At 62.5% G+C, this 18,898-nt stretch overlaps 1 protein-coding gene across 1 annotated transcript; it reads right to left on the minus strand.

Annotated features, from left to right (window-relative positions):
* Window positions 1-38: 38 nt before the first annotated feature.
* ADAMTS7 (ADAM metallopeptidase with thrombospondin type 1 motif 7) lies at window positions 39-18,154 on the minus strand. The gene is made up of 25 exons (XM_056113910.1): window positions 18,047-18,154; window positions 15,952-16,337; window positions 15,074-15,230; window positions 13,937-14,136; window positions 12,437-12,520; window positions 12,203-12,327; window positions 11,857-12,006; window positions 11,170-11,313; window positions 8,422-8,566; window positions 7,609-7,701; window positions 7,355-7,500; window positions 7,106-7,275; window positions 6,894-7,027; window positions 6,306-6,426; window positions 5,482-5,726; window positions 5,209-5,350; window positions 4,774-4,900; window positions 4,430-4,643; window positions 3,748-4,260; window positions 3,065-3,217; window positions 2,814-2,966; window positions 2,557-2,730; window positions 2,341-2,487; window positions 2,021-2,183; window positions 39-1,137 (listed from the first exon to the last, which is right to left on the minus strand). Exons 1-25 carry the CDS (start codon window positions 18,108-18,110, stop codon window positions 980-982), a joined length of 4,308 nt encoding a protein of 1,435 aa, XP_055969885.1. The 5' UTR covers window positions 18,111-18,154; the 3' UTR covers window positions 39-979.
* Between the last annotated feature and the right edge of the window lie 744 nt (window positions 18,155-18,898).

Raw genomic sequence — 18,898 nt, forward strand, 5'->3', positions numbered from 1 at the left:
CTGGAACACTGCCTTGGCAGAGACAGAGTGGCTGGCTGAGAGGGTCCGGGGCTCTGGGTGTCTGAGCGTCAGCCATGTCCATGAGAAGGCAGAAGCACTTCTGGGGCGGGGGGCTCCCCTCTGGAAGGCACGGGCAGCAGAGACGGGACAGAGCCAGCTACTCCAGCAACCCATCAAAGGTCATTCCCCAAGGCCCTGGGGCAGGCAAGGGCCTGATGTGTTCATACTTTTGTACATTTTCATTACAGTTTCTATTTTTATAGGCTTTTATACCAAGGTTTTTCTAGACTGCATGTGCCTGCAGTGGCCAGTGCCCCGGGATGCTGCCCGCTGCTCCTTCCCTGCCATGCCACAGTGCAGGGTGGCAGCTCTTGTCCTGGGGGCCTTGGGTGCTGTGCCTGGTGCTGGCCCAGTGCCCAAAGGGACACTCCCCGACTTGACCACGGGTGGTCAGGGCCATATCCATGTCACTGCAGCCTCTGTGCTGCCCTGCAAGCTAAAGTCTGAGTTGTCATAGTAAAAGACAAATAAACTAATTTGTGTAACGTTCTGGCTGGAGATGCAGTTACCACCAGGAGGGGCCCCAGGAGTACGTCTGGGGTGGGGGCCCCTGGGAGCCCATATTTGTCTGGAGCAGCCCCGCCCGCCTGAGTCACGACTGGCAGCTCAGACTGTCCCCATCGGAATAGCACAGAGGCTAAAACCAAGTGTCTCCCTGGCTTCCCGGACCCTAGAGGTGGGCAGGGCCGGGCTGGGTATGGCATGTCCTTGGGTGCAGGGTTCTGGCCAGCCCCTCTAAGCGGAGTCTCCCACCCAGGAAGTGGAGTTTCGTGGAGACACAGGCCTTTATGGATGAGAACATGAAAATAGAAAAAAAAATACCTTTTCTGGGGGAGGGGCCCGGGTCAGCACCATCAGGTGAGGGCCCCCGTGGCCGGGGCGGGGGCTGAGGTCTGGCTGGTCTGGAGTCAAGTGGCAGTCAGCGGCGGGCAGCCCGCTGGTGGCCGCGGGCCAGGTCGCTAAAGTCATCCAGGCGGCAGGTGCGGCAGCACTGGGTGCGCACGGTGGGCAGCTGGCAGCGGCCAAGCAGCCGCAGCATCTCACAGGCGCTGAAGACCAAGCGGTCCCGCTCGCAGTCTGTGTGGGGACAGGTCAGGGCCCTCAAGAGCCGTCCAAGGGGGTTCCCATTTCTGGAGGGGATCAACTACCCTTGTCATCCCTGGCCCTGAAAACCCAGCACTGGGAGTCCTGCAAGCCCCTGGGGCGCCAGCCACGGGCTGTGCTGGCCAGGTCAAGCCTGCCCTGCTCTGGGCTGCTTTGGGAAGTGGCTTGGCTGGCTGCCGTCCACGCCTCGCTCACTGCTCACCCCGCCCCTCCCCGGTAGCTTTGAACACCCTGAGGCCCCCACAGCCAGTGGCTCCTCTTCCATGCCAACACCCAGGGCACAGGGTCGTGACCCTGCTGTGTCACCACCTCCGTGTGACCTCACGCCCTGGAGTTTCCAGATGTCCTGCCACAAACTGTGCAAACATCCGGAGTTTTCAAGGCCCAAGGCCGCCCAGCTGCCTCCCGGCCTCCCATCCCCACAGCTAGTGTCAGCCCCAGCCTGTCTCCATGCAGACTCCTGGAACCCTGGGGCCCAACACCTCCTGGTTCTAGGTCAGAGCCTGGTGAGCGGGAGTGTGGCTGGGCTGTGGCCACTCTGGGACCAGTGACCACCTAAAGCCCCAATCAGCCAGGGCAGCTCTTCCCAGAAGACCCCAAACCTCACAGTTGTGGGAGGGGAGGATGGAAAGGTGGGCAGAAGCGAAGCCGCCAAGCGCCTCCAGCCGCTCTTTGCCGGGAGAGCCCAGGGCTGAGTCTGACCCTGGCACACCTCTGCCTTGAGGTGGGCAGAACAGGGTAGGACCAGGACTGGCCAGGAGGAAGCTGCCACCTGAGGCCCAGGGGCAGCGTCTTGAGAGGGGCCAGGGACAACAGGGCAATGAACCCCTCCGCCCCAGCATGGTCAGGCACTCACTGAGCGGCACAAAGGGTATGCAGTCCTGGGTGCCGCACGGCCGCGAGCTCTCAGGCCAGGCCTCATGGCTGCACTGGTCACTGTCCTCCTCGGGCAGCCCCGTCTGCATGTTGACACAGCTCACCAGGCGCCGCTGGACACCGCCACCGCAGAGGGCTGAGCACTGGGGGAGGGAGCATCCCCTGAGCCCCCGTGCGGAGCTGGGGTCCTTCATCCAGCCCCTCACCCTGCACCTGCTTCCCCAGTGCCAAGCCGCTGCCTCCATCTCCCCAAACTGTAGGGCCTGTCCCAGCCCCCATCCTTGGGTGCATGCCCCTCACCTGGCCCCAGGGCCCCACCGCCCACTGGGTGCAGGGCTGTGTGTTGCAGGGCTGTGAGCTGTTGGGTCTCGTCTCGTTATCACAAAGGCCGGGCTCTGGGCAGGTCACCAGGCGCTGCTGCTGGCCCCCACCACAGGCCTCGGAACACTGCAGGGGGGGCAGACTCAGGCCAGGCCCCACAGCCCCACCCCCGTCCCCGCAAAGCCCAGGTCTCACCTCCCTCCAGGACGAGGTGGACCAGCTGAGACAGGGCCGGGCCCCACAGAGCTGCCGGGTGGGTGGCTGCACAGGCCCCAGCTGGCAGTGGAAAGGCCGCAGGGGCCGGAGGTCCCAGGCGTCCACACACTGCACATCCCGCACGGAGACTCCGCCACCACAGCTGCGGGAGCACTGGGGCCCCGGGGACATAGTGTGGGTGCACGCCGGGAGCAGCCGGGAGGGGCTGGACAGTCTCTCCCCGGGCACCTACACACCTTGCTCCAGTTGCCTGTACGCCACGTGGCACAGGGGCGGAGGTGGCAGCGACGGGCTGGCTGGGGCCGGCCATCGGGGGCACAGTCCTCATCCCGGCCTGAGCTGCAGTACACGGGCCTCCAGACTGCACCCAGGCCACAGGTGGTGGAGCACTGTGGAGACACAGATGTGAGAGCTGGGCATAGAGCCACACCCCAGAGCCCCGGCCAGCAGGGTGAACCCAGGGCCTGTTCCCCTAGGGCCTGCTTGCCCAGGGTCCCAGGAGGATGCAGCTCTCTGAGCCCAGAGCATGGAAGTGCAGGCCCTTCCCCCTGTGGCCCGCCCAGTGGGCAGCCACAGGGCCATGCTGTAGCATGAGCCCCATCTCCAGGCTGCCTCTGCTGGTCTGCTTGGAGATGGACTCCTAAAATTCCACACAGGAAGAGGCGGGGCCATGCAAGCAGCCCCCTAACCCATACTTGCCTCACTCCAGTCCCCGACTTCCCAGCTGGCATTCCTGGCAGGTGGCACGAGGCTGGGGGGCCCCTCCCCATTCAGACTGACATCCATGTGAGTCTCAGGGGCTCGGCTACTGTTGGCAGGTCTGTGCTGGGGGGCACTTGGGGGAGGCTGGGTGCTGGGGAGGGCGTGCCCCGGGTCTGTGGGGGCTGTCAGGAGGAAGGTCCTGGCCCCCACCAGGGAGGGTCCGGTAGGGGAGATGGCGGGCACCTCCCAGCCCCGGGACTCTGTGGGGACAGGCCACAGCTCAGGGTCCCCAGGCTGGTTCGTCCACAGCTGCAGCCCGCTGGGATCGGGCTGCACTCCGCGACCTGTGGACTCCTCGCTGCTTTCCCACCCCGGGGGACTCAGCCAGTGTGACCTGTCCTCACTCCCAGGGACAGCAGGTGACTCCGTGTTGCCCCCGGGAGCCAATGGCCAGACCCACTGGGGAACCCTGGGGTCTGGAGCCTCAGATGAGAGCTTGTCCCAGGGGTCCCCCGGGGTCTGCTCAAAGGGAAGTGAGAAGCTGTGGTCATCCTGGCTGGGGGGAGGGGTAGACTCTGCAGCCGGTGTGGGGGTGTCTGTTGGTGAAGTCCATCCCCAGATGTCCTGGTCAGAGCCCTGCTGTGAGTAGGGCCCAGCTTCCAGATTCTCGTGGAAGGTGATGAAATTGTAGTCATAGTAGAAGTCATCCACGACCACTGGCTCCAGAAAGGGGTCCTCGATGGCATTGCTCACGCTGGCAGGCATGGGGGTTGGAGGGCTGGGGGCCCGGCGGCCGGGGACTATGTCCACCTCATTTAAGTTCTCATTGTTGGAGAAGCCACTGCCCGAGCCATCTGAGCCCTCACAGGGTCGCTGGGAGCAAGGACCTTCACTGGCTGGCCGCTGGGCCTCGTCACAGGAATCGCCATGGCTGCACTCGACCATCCGGCGCTGGATGCCCACCCCACACGTCACAGAGCACTGAGGGAAGAACAGAGCCTCAGCGGGGGGCATGTGTATGCAGCACCCACCCCCCACCCCCGCAGCAGCCAAAACAGGCCAGAGCATGTGCCCCAGGCCGGCAGGGCCGTGCAAAGCTGCTCTGGCTTCCCTGCACCCCCGACCGAGGGGCTTCGCCTGGTGGACACACCTGGGACCAGTCCCCCACTGCCCAGGTATGTGGGCAGGGCACGTGGCGGTTGCAGGGGATCTCAGAGGCCGGTGGGAGCAGGTGCCCACAGTCAGCTGGCTTCAGGGCGCTCTGTTCGTCCAGGCTCACACTGCGGATGCAGAGCACGGAGCGCACCGCCAGGCCATTTGGCCCGCAGGAGTGCGTGCAAGGACGCCACTCGCCAGTCCACCACCTGCGGAAGACAACGCATGTCCATGGGGGTCTGAGCCCAGCCTTGGGTCCAAGAGCCCCAGGGAGCGGGTCTCTGAAATCTGGTGGGGGTCCGTGGAGGTGGGAGAGGGGCGAGGTCGTGGGTGTCTCACCTGGCCGGGCAGGGATCCTCATTGCAGGGCCTCTGCTGGTCTTCAGGTCGCTCCAGGGGGTCACAGTGCCGCTCATCCACCAGCCCCGTGTGCTGCTCCATGCAATGCACATTCTGCCTCTGCATGCCTGGGGGTGCTGGGGTTTAGCCTGGGCCTGGGAAGGGCACCCGCACACAGCCTGTGCGCATGTCCCCATCTGGTGCTCAGAGGGCATTTGGGGGGAGTGCTCTGTGTTTGCCCAGACCCTAGGGCCACAGGGAGAGCAAGGTGGGGGTGGTAAGAAGGAGAAACATTTGGCAAAAGTAGCAGGACCCCTAAGCACACAAGACATGCCTCCCAGCCCAATATCAGGCTAGGGTGCTGGGAGGGTGAGTCAGCCCCAAGCCAGCTCACAGGGTCCAGCATGGAAGCAACCGCTGGCGGCTGTCTCCTCACCTGAGCCACAGGTCACCGAGCACTGGGTCCAGGGCCCAAAGCTCCAGGAGAACTTGGGCAAATGCCCCTGGCCACGGGTCACCATGCCCAGTGGGGCGATGTACTGGATGTGTACCCCTGGGTTGCTCGTCTGGAACAGGAGCTGCAGGGAGCACAGAGGGCCTTGGCATCTGTCTAGGACCTGCCACCCAAGACCCCCCTTTTCTCCGCAGCCCCAGAGTAGTGCCTCAGCTGTGCCCCTTGCTTCCTGGCCTTCTGAACTGGGAAAGGCACCTGGATCCACAAGGGCTCCCGGGTGGGGCCTGGGGACGTGAGGTTCTCCAGATCGCCGTAGCGCGAGTAGGTAAAGATGGTGCCGGCCACCTCGTAGTCCCCATCCCACTGAATGGTCCAGTTCCCGTTGAGGAAGTACTTGTCCGGGTCTTCGCCCCTCAGGGCCAGGAAGTTCTTCGATGAGGTCACCTCCACAATGTGGATGTCACGGGCACCAACTGGGATCAGTTCCATGTCCACATAGCCTGGAGGTGAGTGGCCCTGCCTCAGCCTTCCCTTCCAGTCGACACCCACTGACCTGGCAGCCACCCACCTGGCCCAGCCCCATCTCTGCGGACCGCTGTGCCCAGGCAGGCCTCCAGGGTGCACCCTCTCCCACCTGTCGGTCACCTTCACTCCCAGTGCACCATCCCCACCCAGACACTCCGTCCCTGCCCCAGAGGAGAAACAGGCATGGGAAGCTGGACACTGCCAGGTTCCCTAAGGACTGGAACTGGGCTCAGGGCTGATGCTTCCCACCTCCTGGACTGCACCTGCCTCAGAGCTCTGGCCTCCGCAGTGATCACACCCTCCTGCAGTGACCTCTCGCAGTAACCAGGCCCTCCTGCCCTCCAGTGGACCCTGGGGGAGATCCTGCTCCCAGTACTGGTATCCCCTGGACTCCCTGCATGACTGTTACCTGTAAAGACTGGAGCTGTTCCCGCCACTCACCCACTTGGGGAGTTCGAGCTTCAGAGCCTGTGGGGCCCGGCCAGGGTCCTAGGCAGGAAGCACCTGGGCCGTGGCCCTGAGCAGAGAAGTCCCTCCCTGGCAGTGCCCCCTACCTGAGCCCTCGGCCTCTTCAAAGGTTGTGCTCACGGTGAGGCAGGTGGAGCCATCGCCTTTACACACACCGCAGCGATCCTCCACGGCCCCCGAGTCGATGATAAAGTCACAGCCCACATTCTGCACACAAGGACCACAGGGACCGGGTGCTCAGGCCTGTCCACTACCAAGTAACCCGCCCCAGGGATCCCCTCTGCCTCTTAGAGCCTCCACCTCCAGATATGAGGCTTGAGCGTGTTCAAAGGGGCAGCGGCTGTTACCATGGCCCCTGGCCAGATAGGGGGCTTCAGTCTACACAGGAGGACAACAGCAAACTCCACAGCCCCTGGCCAGTGTGGACAGATGCTCCTGAAAATGGACTCAAGGTCCAAGGAGAGTTCCCTGCAGGGACAGGGACAGAGCAGGGAGGGCATAGCCCCACTCTGCAGGGACCTGTCCTGACCAGATAGTGGCCGCCTGGGCTCACTTGGCCAGCAGGAAGTCAGAAGGGGAGGGGGTGTCAGTATAGGCACCAGGAAGGCATTGGGGCAAGACTAGGTAGCGGAAGGGAAGAGGCCGACAGCAGAGGACCCCTTCCTCCCAGTTACCTTGCAGATCCCGTTGATGCACACATCACGGCTGGGCCGGTTCTGATAGCAGGGGGTGCCATCGACCACGGCGTCCAGCAGCTTCTCCACAAAGTGCTCGTTGGTGGACTGGCAGTACAGCTCACAGGGGTTCACTGGGGGCCCAAGTGGGGGAGCCATGAGGAGGGGTCAGCGGGCTGGGAGGGGAGCCAGGCCAGGGTGCAGGCGCTCACCATCATTGACCACGGGCACCCACGTGTGCTGCCTGTTCTCCATCCACTCTGTGTCAAATTTGCTGCACTGCAGCTGACGGAAGGAGGGGTGGCCAGGGGGGCAACCCTGAAGGTTGCAGAGCCGGAAGCGCTTCCTCTCACCCACGCAGTACTTGCCTTTGTATCTGGGCCTGGGTGAGAGGCAAATGAGGCTCTGAGCCCTACACCCGGCACTGAGAGTTGCATGGCCCCCCATGCCACAGTACTCACATGGGCTGCGTGCACTGCCTCTCCATGCTCTGCACACCCACACCGCAACTCCGTGTGCACTCAGACCAGGAGGTCCACGCTGACCAATGCCCGTCCACGGCCTTGGGTCGGAAGCCCACAGGCACGCACTCCCCGTTCAGACACCACTGCCAGAGCAGAGGGCATTCCAGAGTGAGCCAGTGACTCTGGACCAGAGGGCCCAGAGCCAGGCCCAACCCCCTGCTCCTGCCTGGGGAAGGTCCTTGTGAGCCCACCTTGTTATCCCCACAGCGGGTGCCGTCCACTGCGGCGTCCAGTTTGGAGTGGCAGGTAGTCCCCACTGAGCACCAGAGCGTGTGGCAGACATTCTGCAGAGAGGGACCAGGCCAGATCACCCACCTCTCAGGCTTCTCCCAGCCGCAAGCCTAAGGGCCCCTCCTCAAGGTGGGTGTGTGGGACCCCAGAGGAAGCCCTGTCATCTCAGATCTGGGGGCGCTGCTGGGATCTTGCACTGGATCCCGGACTCCATGTGTGCTCGCTACTCTCCTGCCACCCACGCCATCCCCCCTCACTGGAGAGAACCCTCAGAAGTCTTGAGGTATGGGCCAGCACAATCGTATGGCAGGTAGGGTGTTTACTTTGCAATCAACCGATCTGGGTTCCATGCCCAGCAAACCCATGTGGACCCCAAACCTGCCAGGAGTGATCCCTGAGAACAGAGCCAGGACTTAACCCTGAGCACTGTCAGGTATGGCCCCAAAACAAAAATAGTTGTGAGATCTCTGTAACACTCCTAGAACCATCACTTTGCGTCACTTCCCGGGGTCTCTCCTCCACTGACCCGCTCGGCAGGGAGGGGCTAGAGGGAACATCTGACCCAGGTTTAAACCTTGGTGGTGCCCAAGGCCTCTACTACAGCCCTCCACTCAGCAGGTTGCTGAGGGAAACCTCCCTCTGAACCCACGCTCAGTCCTGCACCTATGCACTCACATCCACAGTGCCCCACTTAGGCCTGTTACATAGCCCCCACTCAACCTGTGCCCCACACCAGGCCCATGTCCCCTCATTAGACCAGTTTCCACACTCACATCCATGTCCTGGCAGAAGACAGAGTTGCCCCCATACTGCAGGCGGCACTGGTGGCCTACGTCATAGAGAATGCCAGGAGGTACAGAAGGGAAGTCGATGGCGTCCTTGGATGGCGGGTCGTCCAGGCACATGCCCCAGCCCCGGCTGCAGAGCAAGGACAGGGGACGGGACAGGAGGAGAAGGCTGCCTGAGAGAGGCCTTGAAGGCCAGTGGAGGAACAACAGGAAGTGGGTCCTGGCAGGCAGCCTGCGTCGCCCTTCTCACCTCTGGTCCCCAGCTGGCTCCCTGGCCCGTCCCACCACATTCCTTGCCATCCACTGTGTGGGCCCCAGCCCCCAAAGCACTGTGGAACCAGGATGTGGATCAGAGACAAGGAGGCCACCACAGCCACAAGCGCTGTGGACTGAAGGCTGAGGTCAGGTCACAGTGCCAGGACAAGGCCTGCAAATGTCCCACCCACCACCAGCCCAGGGACCGCCTCTGGCCTCACTGCCCACCACTGCTGGCCCAGCTGCAGACAGGGCCAGCATAGATACCACCCTTTGTGGGGTAGGAGGGGCTCTGTGAAGCTGGGGTCACAGCAGGCCAATGCTAAGGGGCTCCACAGCTGCAGGCCTGCAGCTCTGAGGCTCCACAGCCCGCCCAGCTGCACAGTTAACACCGGCTACTCAAAGCTCTCTCTCCTCCCACAGCCCAGCCCAGCAACCCTACAATTTCTTGCAACCAGCCAGACAAGGACCTGCCCCACTTACACCCCTCCACAAGGAACTTCTAGGAAACAGAGCCACACTGAGCAGAGACAGACTCCGTCTGCTCCCTCCTCCCAGCCCACTCAGGCAGAAGGCTGTGGGGTGGAGGGGCCGGGAAGGCAGACATGGTGGGGGTAAGTCGTATCCTGGAAGGGGCTGCAGAAGGCAAGTCCTGCGGGAGAAGCCGCACAGCAGAACCTGAGACAGCACGGCAGTGAGGGCCCAGGGGCCCCGGCATGGCACAACAGAGGGCGACAGCCTGGACAAGGAGCACTCTGAGTGCCCTGCCCCCAGTCTGGAGCCTCTCTGTGGGGTGAGCGAGGTCCAGAGCAAAGGAGGACAGTTTGAGGCAGCTGGGGGTGAGAACACTGGCTCGTGAGAAGCCTCGTGCCTCAGTGTGACTGCCGTGCACCAGGAGGTCACCGCATGCACCAAGCACAGTCCCAGCAGCTCTGCTGCCTGCCACCAGCACTGAGAGTAATTTCTGGCTCTTCCACAGCCAGGCATGGGAGAGCACCACAGAAAAGGGCACAAACCCCATGGCCGAGTGCTCCCCGGGGAGCATGGTGCCAGCACCACAGCCAAAGGAGCCCAAACTGAGCACGCCAGGGACATCAGTCATAAGGAGGCACTCAGAAGCAATGGGCAGAGCCAGGCCCTGCCCCAGCCTGTCCCGCCCCAGACCCCTCTGCAGGCATCTTTGTGCCTCCTTTCGATCTGCTTGAGAACCGCATCCCAGGAGGGAAGTTTCAGAGGGACTCACAGATGAGTAGCACTTAAGGGGCCACAACCGTGGGAAAAGGAGACCCTGTCTCTGGAAACGGCGAGGCGAGTAAGGGAGTGTTCAGTGAATGAGGACCACCGTGACATCCAAAGTCAGACCGACGGTTCTAGCTGTGATTTCAACCACAAGCAAATCCCAAGAAGCAAGCAATGGGGTTGGCATCACAGGGAAAGTTCTGGAAAGAATCAGCCATAGAACAGCCTCAAAGCAGCCGCCACAAAGCACCTGCACAACTAACCAGCAGCCAGGCCCACACCGGGTGAGGCCACGAGCGCCATGTCTCCAAAGCAGGCAGACAGATGGCCACAGGCCCCAGAAGGATGTTTATCACTTACGGCTGGGGAAATGCAGATCAAAAACACAATGAGACCCAACTCACACCTGGTGGGAGAGACAAAGCCGCACGTGCTGAGACGGGACGATGAAGAGGCGGGAGGACCCAGGGCAGCCACTGGGGAAGGCCATTCAGAGAGGCCCGAAAAGTTAAAAATAGAAATTCCATATAACCCACTTATCCCACTTCCGGGAATTTACCCAGAGAATGGGAAAACACAGAATTTACAGGGAGCTGCGCACCCTCCCCACATTGCCGGCAGTGTCGTTCACAATGGCCTGAAGCTGGAACGTGCCCAAGTGCCCATCACAGATGACAAATGAGATGCTGCTCAGACACAATGGTACAGCTCTCAGGAAGAGGTAAAATCCTGCCTTCTGCAACACCAGACAGGCCGGGCCTCAGGCCCAGTGGGATGTGGCCAAATCCCTAGGACCTGAAAAGGTCACTTCCCTAGGAGTGACCACTGGGTATGACTGAACCCTTCTGCCCCCTTAATAAGAAAATGCCGAGTCAAGGAGATGGTTCCAAGGCTGGGGCATGCCTTCCTTATGTGAGGCCATGAGTTGACTCCCCCGCATGGTCCATGGTGTACCACAGGGTGTAGGTCTGGTGGCCTCCAGGTCCCCCCAAGCATCACCGGGGAAGCCCTAATTTTTATGAAAGTAAAGACAATTTCATCAGGTTCTGTGCATTCCCATGTACACAGTGATGCTGAGTATGGACTGCAAGAACAGCCCAGAGATCAGAGACTGCCACAAGCCTGTGGCTGCAGCTGCCACGGGGGCCCACGCACCCAGCCTGTGTTCCTTCTCCCAGCTAAGGCCCTGGGGGACAGCCGGCCCTGGACACCAGCCCTCCCCACCATACTGGGCCTTACTCGAGGAACCTGGTGATATACTGGCGGCTGCAGGGGGACCAGGTGAGGGGCGTCGTGCTGTACAGGAGCTGCGGAGACATGATGAAAGGACTCTTCCCCTGGGACACACACGGGTTGCCAAGGCCATCGTGCTGGACACCAAAGCTGTGGAAAGCACAGATGGGGCAGTGAGCGGAGACCCCAGAGGTGATAAGAGCCCACCTGCCAGTCTCCCCCTCTCCAAGCCCCCCACTGATCTTGCTTTCCCATCTAAAGTGTAGGTTCAGTGGCCACTTGCCATGGGTCTGCCACAGTGGGACCAGCACCTAACTGGTGCTGCCTATGGCTCCACCTGGTGACCATAGCAAGGGGCAAGGGGAGCACCTTCAGGAGCTCCAAGAAGAGCCAGAGGCCTCTAGCCTGGCGCTTCCCAGTGCCTGCCCTAGACCCGGGTGGTTCACGCCCACCACTAGACACAAGGGCCCAGAGGGGAGGGCACTGATCCGGGGTCAGCTTCTGGTGGGGTTCACATCAGAAATATGCATCCAGAGACAGCTGAAAGCCAGGGGCTTCCCGGCCCAGCCCGGATCCCAGAGCCTCATTCTGGGCAACTTCACAGTGGCACAAGGTTCCCTCCTTCAAACAAATCATCAGCCTGGTTGGGCGGGGGATGATGTCAGGAGTGGCTGGGAGATGAGGGGAGAGTACCTGTGTCCAAGCTCGTGGGCCACGGTGAAGGCCAGGGGAAGACCTGTGTCTTCGCAGATGCTGCAGCTGCGGTGGGGCTGGCACATGCCTGCCACATGCGACATGCCCAGCGTCTCACAGGGCTGGTTCCTGGCCGCACACAGGTCCTTCCTGCCACACAGAACAGCAGCAGTCAAGGCCAGACTGCGCTCGACCCCTTGTCTTGCTACCTGGCCCACCTGGCATAGCTGCCATGGGGGCTTGAGCTGTGGGTGCTGCCTGTGCCAGTGTGAAACTGTCCCCATGGTTCCTTGGGGAGGTCAGATGGATGGACAGATGGATGTGGGCCTTGGGGGCCCAGGAGCACCTGGTGAGCAGGATGGCCATGTCGTGGTGCAGCGGGTGCGAGTCCCCCTTCGGGTTAATCATCTTCTGCCACTTGCAGAAGCTCCACAGGGTGTTGTCCGCGTGGTGTGTGATCTTCAGGTCCTCCTGGGGGTGGGATTTAGCACTCAGGGCTAACCCTCACAGAGGCAGGGTGCCAGCCTCCGGATAGTGTTCATGAGGACCCTCCTGGAGCACGGGGGCAGGCGCCTCTCACCTCCTCCTCTTCCAGCAGGATCAGGCGCACGATGGTGATGTGAATGGGGTTCCCAATGCTGGGGTCATGGTACAGGCCGGCCACCTGCCCAAGAGGTAGAACCCAGGCGGTCACAACCCAGACACAGAATACTGATGTCCCCTGTCACCCCGATCCCTGTGATACAGACCCACAGGGACATAAAGGACACTTCCTGGGCTCTCATGGCGTCACACATGGCCATGTGTGCCTGAGTGCACAGTTGCACACACCCCACAGGACACAGCAGCAGGACCACCCCCCTCACACCTCCAAATGGGGCCCATTCTGCCCTGAGCTGGTGTAGCTCCACCTGGACGAGCATCATAGAGCCAGGAGGCCAGCGGGGAGGGGCAGGAGCAGGGCCATGCATGTCCCTTAGAGGTACTCACCTACATGTCCAGCCAAGAGTTGTGGGGCCAAGGCCTTAGGGTCATGGGCAGAGGCCCCCGTGCAACTACAGGTGCCCCACTCAGCTCCAGGAGAAGCACCTACCCTCAGGAGGCCCAATGTCCAAAGACTGGGACGTGTGCCTCTGGGGCACCCTTAAGACAAAGGGACATTCTTGGGGCCGGAGTGATAGCACAGCAGGTAGGGCGTTTGCCTTGCACGCGGCTGACCTGGGTTCGATCCCTGGCATCCCACATGGTCCCCCAAGCACCACCAGGAGTAATTCCTGAGTGCAGAGCCAGGAATAACCCCTGAGCATCACTGGGTGTGACCCAAAAAGTAAAAAAAAAAAGGCAAAAGGACATTCTGGACCAGACCGCTTCAGCATCCCCTGGCACAGGGCATCTCCTTGGGGCCATTTACTATCCCACAGAACACAGGACAGCTCCCTTGGGGCAATGTCACTGTCCACACAGGAACAGGGCAGCTCCCTCGGGGCCACATCACTGTCCCGCCAGCACAGGGAAGCTCCTCGGGGCTAGTCACTGTCCCCCCGCATAGGGCAGCTCCCTCTAGGCCATTCACTGTCCACCTGCACTGGGCAGCAGCTCAGGGCCACGTCACTGTCCCCCCGCCCAGCAAAGGCAGCTCCTCGGGGCTATTCACTATCCCCCTATACAGGGCAGCTCCCTCTAGGCCATTCACTGTCCCCACAGGTACAAGAGAAGTGCAGGTCAGGCTGAGCTGCCTCCTGACAATCTGAGAAAAGGTTTAAATAGTGTGAAGTCAAAGCACTGCAGGAATTAGAATGTGCTCAGAGCTGAGTCCCTTCACCCCAGCAGCCCCAGTGTGGCCCTGCTGGAGCACACGGCCCAGGAAAGGGCTCAGCCACAAGCCTGGCCCACCGAGGCCTCAAGCATGGTCTAGAGCCCACAGATAGCGGGAGTGATGCGCAGACCTCCTGGGGACCTCCCTGAGAATGACAAAACACACCGCGTGGAGGGCACCATAGCCCTTGGGCGTTCTGTGGAACACACATGCCTCCTGCAGTGTGTGCCTCACCATCCTGCATGCGGCCCCGAAGCTGCTCACCATGTTCATGACTGTCAGCACATAGCTCTCCACGTCGGGCTGCCCATGGAACTCCACCATTTTGGTGTCAGCGACCACCAGCGTCTCCACCCACTTCTCTTTGCTGACTGAGCGAAGGTGTCGGCGCCTCGGCCGCTGCTGCTGGTGCCGCCGGTGCCGCTGTTGCCAACGCTCTCGCTGAGGCTCTGCATCTGGGGACTCTGTAGCCAGAGCGGGAGGGTCAGCTGCCAGCGGAGCTAGCTCAGAACACAGTGAGTCTGCACTTAGGCCACGGAGGTGCTTGGGGGTAAGCAGACAGTGGGCTGGCCTCTCAGCTGGGCTCAGCTCAAAAGTACAGGCCACCTGTCGCCCCTCTCCTGAGGTCTCCGACATGGACAGGGAGGAGCGGATGTGCCCAAAGGAAGCCAGGGACATGTGTGCACAGCAGAGCACCAGTTGGGAGGAGGCCCTGGGCTCCCAGGTGGGGTGTCAGCTCTCGTAGGACAGACACATAAGCTGGGAACCCGGCTGGCCATCCTAGAAAAGACAACAAATCTGGGAAGCTGGGGAGAGCCAGGCCCAGATGCTTATTCCTGTGCTCAGCTGCCCAGGAATACAGAGCTGAGCTGAGGAGACAGCACGGGAAGGAGGGCACTGGGTCTCTCATGCAGCTGCCACAGCCCTGCTTGAATTCCCAACATCATACACGGTCCCCTGAGCACTGCTGGAGGAGCTGAGCCGAGGGCCAGGAGTAAGCCCTGAGAGCTGCTGCTGGCCATGGCCCCAAGCCCAAATCAGCAGATGTGAGCGGAGCCTTGCAGGGTAGAGCTATGCGCCCCACAGCTCGGCCCTCGGCTGGTGATACTATGCCCATTCGGCAGAGGCGTGGGGCATGTGCACCCCAACCACAGACACTGCTTCCGCTGAAGCTGGGCCAGCTAGTGGGCAGGGGCTGCCTGAGGGGCTGTCGCCGTGCTGGCCCTGGAGGACAGCTGGTAGTGAGGGCATGGGGAGAGGTGGGAAGTGAGTGCAGGGCTGTGGGTCTGAGCCCCCGACTCTCAGGCCCGGGATGCTCTGCTACTGCCCTGCACCCTTGGTCCAAGCAGTTCATCAGGTAGATGCTGAACACCTGGAAGAGAGCCCGGATGCCGGAAGTACCTTGCACCCAACAGGTGGTTGAGGAGCTGGAGTTCCCGTGTCCATCTGGGGCTTCATGCTGGTATAGTATGTGGGGCTGGGCTTGGCCAGGTTGGGCGGGGACCCCGCGCAGGGGCTCGATGAAGTAGTCCTCGTTGAACAGCTGGAACACGCCTTTCTACAGAGGTGGCAGCAGGGTCACAGAGGCTGAGCCGACAGACTCCAGTGCATGGGGCTCTCCTCCCAAGGGCCCCTGACACCCCCCACCAAACCCAACAGGAGGGCATCTCCCACATGGGCCAGGCTTCCCACACCACCTCTGGCCACTGCGGCCCCTCCCAGCTGTCACCAGTGCTGCCTGCCCTCATCCTGCAGAGGGTATGAGTCACTCCAAAAGCAGCTTAGTCCATGTCCAAAGCACAGAGATGACACAGCCGCCAAGAGGCACTGGCCCCTGGCCCCACAGTCCCAGACGTGAAACCTGGCAAGGGCCTCTGTCACCTTCAGGGGCCAGGGCTGGAAGCACCCCTCTGAGGGTGCCTCAGGATCCAGTAGGAAGATTCTAGGCCCCTCACGGGGCACACAATAGAAGACTATGAGGCCTGGGGTGTCAAAAGACCTGACAGTTGGACAGGCCCGATTTGAGCAGAGACTGAAGGAGGACAAACTGGCAGTGTGTAGAGCAGGGGAAAGGGTGCAGACGCACCTAGCTTGCGAGGCCCTGGTGTGATCCAGCACCCCTTAGCAATTAGCACTTCCAGATGTGCCCACCCATGCACGCATACACACATACCCCCAGGCACCTCCACACACACCCATACTCACACCCCCAAGGCATACCCATACACAGCCCCAGGTACCCACACACACACACCCAGGCACCCCCCACCACCACTCACCAGCCCATCACAGGCACTGATGGCGGCGCTGCCGGGCTGGGATGCTGGGCCCTGCTCGTGATCCTGCACGTGACTCTGCACTTGACCCAGCAGGTGGCAGGCAGGCGGGTATGCACCTGGGTGCAGGACCACCTGGCTCAGGCCTCCATGCCTACGTGTCTCCACCAGGAAGCCGGGTGCCAGCAGCCGCGTGTTGGCGGAGAGGTTGAAGCGAAGAGCACGCCCTTGGAACTGCAACTTGTAGAAGGTGGGCGAGGCGCGGGGCCTCGCTGACTCCTCCCGCCTATTTAGTGCACGTGGCCACAGCTCAAAGGACAGGAACGAGCCTCTCGCGTCCACACGGACCGGGTGCACGATGTCCAGAGGCTTCCAGGTCTCCAGGTGCCCTGCAGGGACAGCAGGCAGTGCATCAGTCTGGGGCCCCACGCCTCTCCTTCTCTCCAGTCTCGGTTTCCCCACTCGTGTCTTCAGTGCCGTCTTAGCAGTGCTCACTCCCTTCCCAATCCACTGAGGTCCCCACTGAACCTCCACCTTCCCAAGCAGCCTGAGACCCCGGGCCATTTGGGGGACACTCAAGACCCCTACTAGGTGACTCACAAATATCAGAAGCTAACCGGACGTCAGCAAATATTTAAAGTCCATGATTTTGCACAAGTCTCCATGCTCATCTTCGCCTGAAGCCAAGGCATCAATCCCTGCCAGGCCCAGGCTCACAGTAGGAAGCATCCAGGGAGCCGCCCTCCTGGACCACGCGGCTGCTGCCTCACTCAGCCAACAACCGAAACGCTCTCGAAAAGGAGAATCACGCCAAGAGGGCTACATCATTAAGCGTGACCACTGGACAGCATCAGATACATTCACACAGCAGGACCCCAGGAGTGGGGGAACAGCTCTTGCAGCACGAGCGCTGGGGACAGAGGGACCTTTTCATTCCCAAGTGTACCTGGGAACAAAGCCTCCAGTCCCCTTTTCAGATAAAACACCTCTCAGCGCACCCCTGGAAATCTACTTTCTTGAAGCAAACAGAAATTGCACCCAAGGCTCCTACCACCCAGTTTGGATGGCTCCGTATCCAACCCCGAGTTCTCATGGCCCACTTTGGGGACCATGGTAGTGAAGACATTCATGGTGTATCACAAAGCAGGAGTCCGTCTAATCACAGCCCGCTGGGTGGGCCCCACGGAGGCAGGCTGCACAGAGGGAACTGCAGAGCAGGGACCCATCCCTCGGCTGGGGAACAGGCGAGCAGCCAGGCTCAGTGTCTTCTGCTCTCAGGGAACCCAGGAGTGCTGACCACCTGACACAGCGCGTGGCCAGGCTGAAGATCTACACCACATTCCATTGGGCTAGCCCTGTTGTGGGGCCAGGCAGTGGCTCCATGGGGCAAGGGCTGCAACTGCAGGAACCCAGGTTCCATCCCTGCACCGAGCATCAGCGACCCTGAAGGGGCCCAGATTGGCTCCCGGACTCCCTGACATTCCCAGGGCCACCTGGCAGACCAACAATAACACCCTGGGGAGCCATTCCCTGTGCTGAGACAGACCTTCAGTCCCTCATTCGTTCACCCTGTGGGAAACCTGGCAGCCGAACCCCAGTACCTGCATCCAACCAGGGCAGCTCAGAGACGCACGGGCCTCCGTCGTCCCCCAGAAGTTCCCTGGGGGGCTCCCCTCCGGCTGCGGGCAGGGGGCACGGGTCGACCTAGGTGCGCTCCCTGTAGCCCGGCCGCGAGTCCACTCGGGGGCGCCGCAGGGGTACACCCTACTCTGCTCCGCTGCCCGAGAGGACGCCTGGACACCTCGGCACGCCAGCCTCGCCGCCCAACTCCGCACCCGCTGCGTCCCCGCTCGGTCCAGCCCGCCGGACAGGACGGGGCGCCCACACCCTAGGCCCGGATTCCCGCCGCGGCTCCGGATGCGCCCGGAGCGCCGCCGAGCGCCTGGACGCTGGCCAGCGGCTCGTCCGAGGCCGAGGCCGGCCGGGTGGAGACGCTCAGGGGAGGCAGGAAGTGGGCGCGGGGCCGGCGGGGCCGGGAGACCCCGGCCGGCGCCCCCGCGAGCCCGCTGCAGGGGAGCGTGCGCCGGTGGCCACGCACCTGGAGCGGATCCGAGGGCGCCCGGCGCGCAGAGCAGCAGGAGCAGCGGCGCGGCGCTGGGCATGGCTGCAGCGGGCGCACCCGGCTCCGCGGGCAACAAAGACGGCAGGGCCCGCCCCCTGGGCCGGCGGCGGGGCACGGGCGACTCCGGGCGCCCCGAGCGCGGAGAACGGGAGGACGGAGCCCGCCCCGCCGCCGCCCGGCCCCTGGCCACGCCCCAGCCGCGCCCCGCCCCGCCCGCCCGCGCCCGCCGCCTCTGCCCACTCGGGACGCGCCGGGCGGTGGGTGGCCCCTCTTGCCCCGGGACGCTGGGGCTCTCGGGATCTCCGACTGCGACGGCCGGGATCCCTGCGGGACGTTGAGACCGCTGATGGCCCGTGGATCCAGCCGGGAGGCAGACGTGGGGGCTCAGGGTAGACACTGCCCAAGCCCTCTCGAGCCTGCCTGGCTAGGCAGGGGCGCCCTCGCGCGGGGCCGCATTCCACGCCTTGGGCCTCTTTCCAAGCCCTTGGCCAAGTTTGGGGCGGGGGCCCGGGAGTTTGGAGGCCGGCCAGCCTCAGCCCTTCTGTGTCCTGAACCACCGCCTTCAGTCTACTCACCAGGTCCTGCCTGGCTTCCTGCGTCCACCCCTTTGACCCAGTCCCCCCCACACACACACCGCCTAGAACTCTCTCCCTGTGCCTCACGACCCTCCCAGAACTCGCCTGTATCTCAGGGGCCCCAAGAACTCTCCCCTGTGCTCCAGAGCCCGCCAGAACCCTCCCCCACCTCCCAGAGCCCCCAGGGTCCCCCCAACTCTCTCCCAGGTGCTTCAAGTACCTCAACCCTTTGAAACTCCTTCCATGCTCTAGG

This window comes from Sorex fumeus, unplaced genomic scaffold (genome assembly GCF_029834395.1).
Source record: "Sorex fumeus unplaced genomic scaffold, SorFum_2.1 ptg000024l, whole genome shotgun sequence".
In the NCBI taxonomy this organism is placed as follows: domain Eukaryota; kingdom Metazoa; phylum Chordata; class Mammalia; order Eulipotyphla; family Soricidae; genus Sorex; species Sorex fumeus.

Bases quoted from the DNA above. Each gene is read 5' to 3' on its own strand.
- ADAMTS7 (XM_056113910.1), bottom strand. From the start codon at position 18,110: ATGCCCAGCGCCGCGCCGCTGCTCCTGCTGCTCTGCGCGCCGGGCGCC. The intron at 16,338-18,046 runs GTGCGTGGCCAC...CTGTCCCTGCAG, and splicing joins CGCCCTCGGATCCGCTCCAG to GGCACCTGGAGACCTGGAAG. The intron at 7,501-7,608 runs GTGGGCTCACAA...CTGCTCTGGCAG, and splicing joins CCCGCTGTGGGGATAACAAG to TGGTGTCTGAACGGGGAGTG.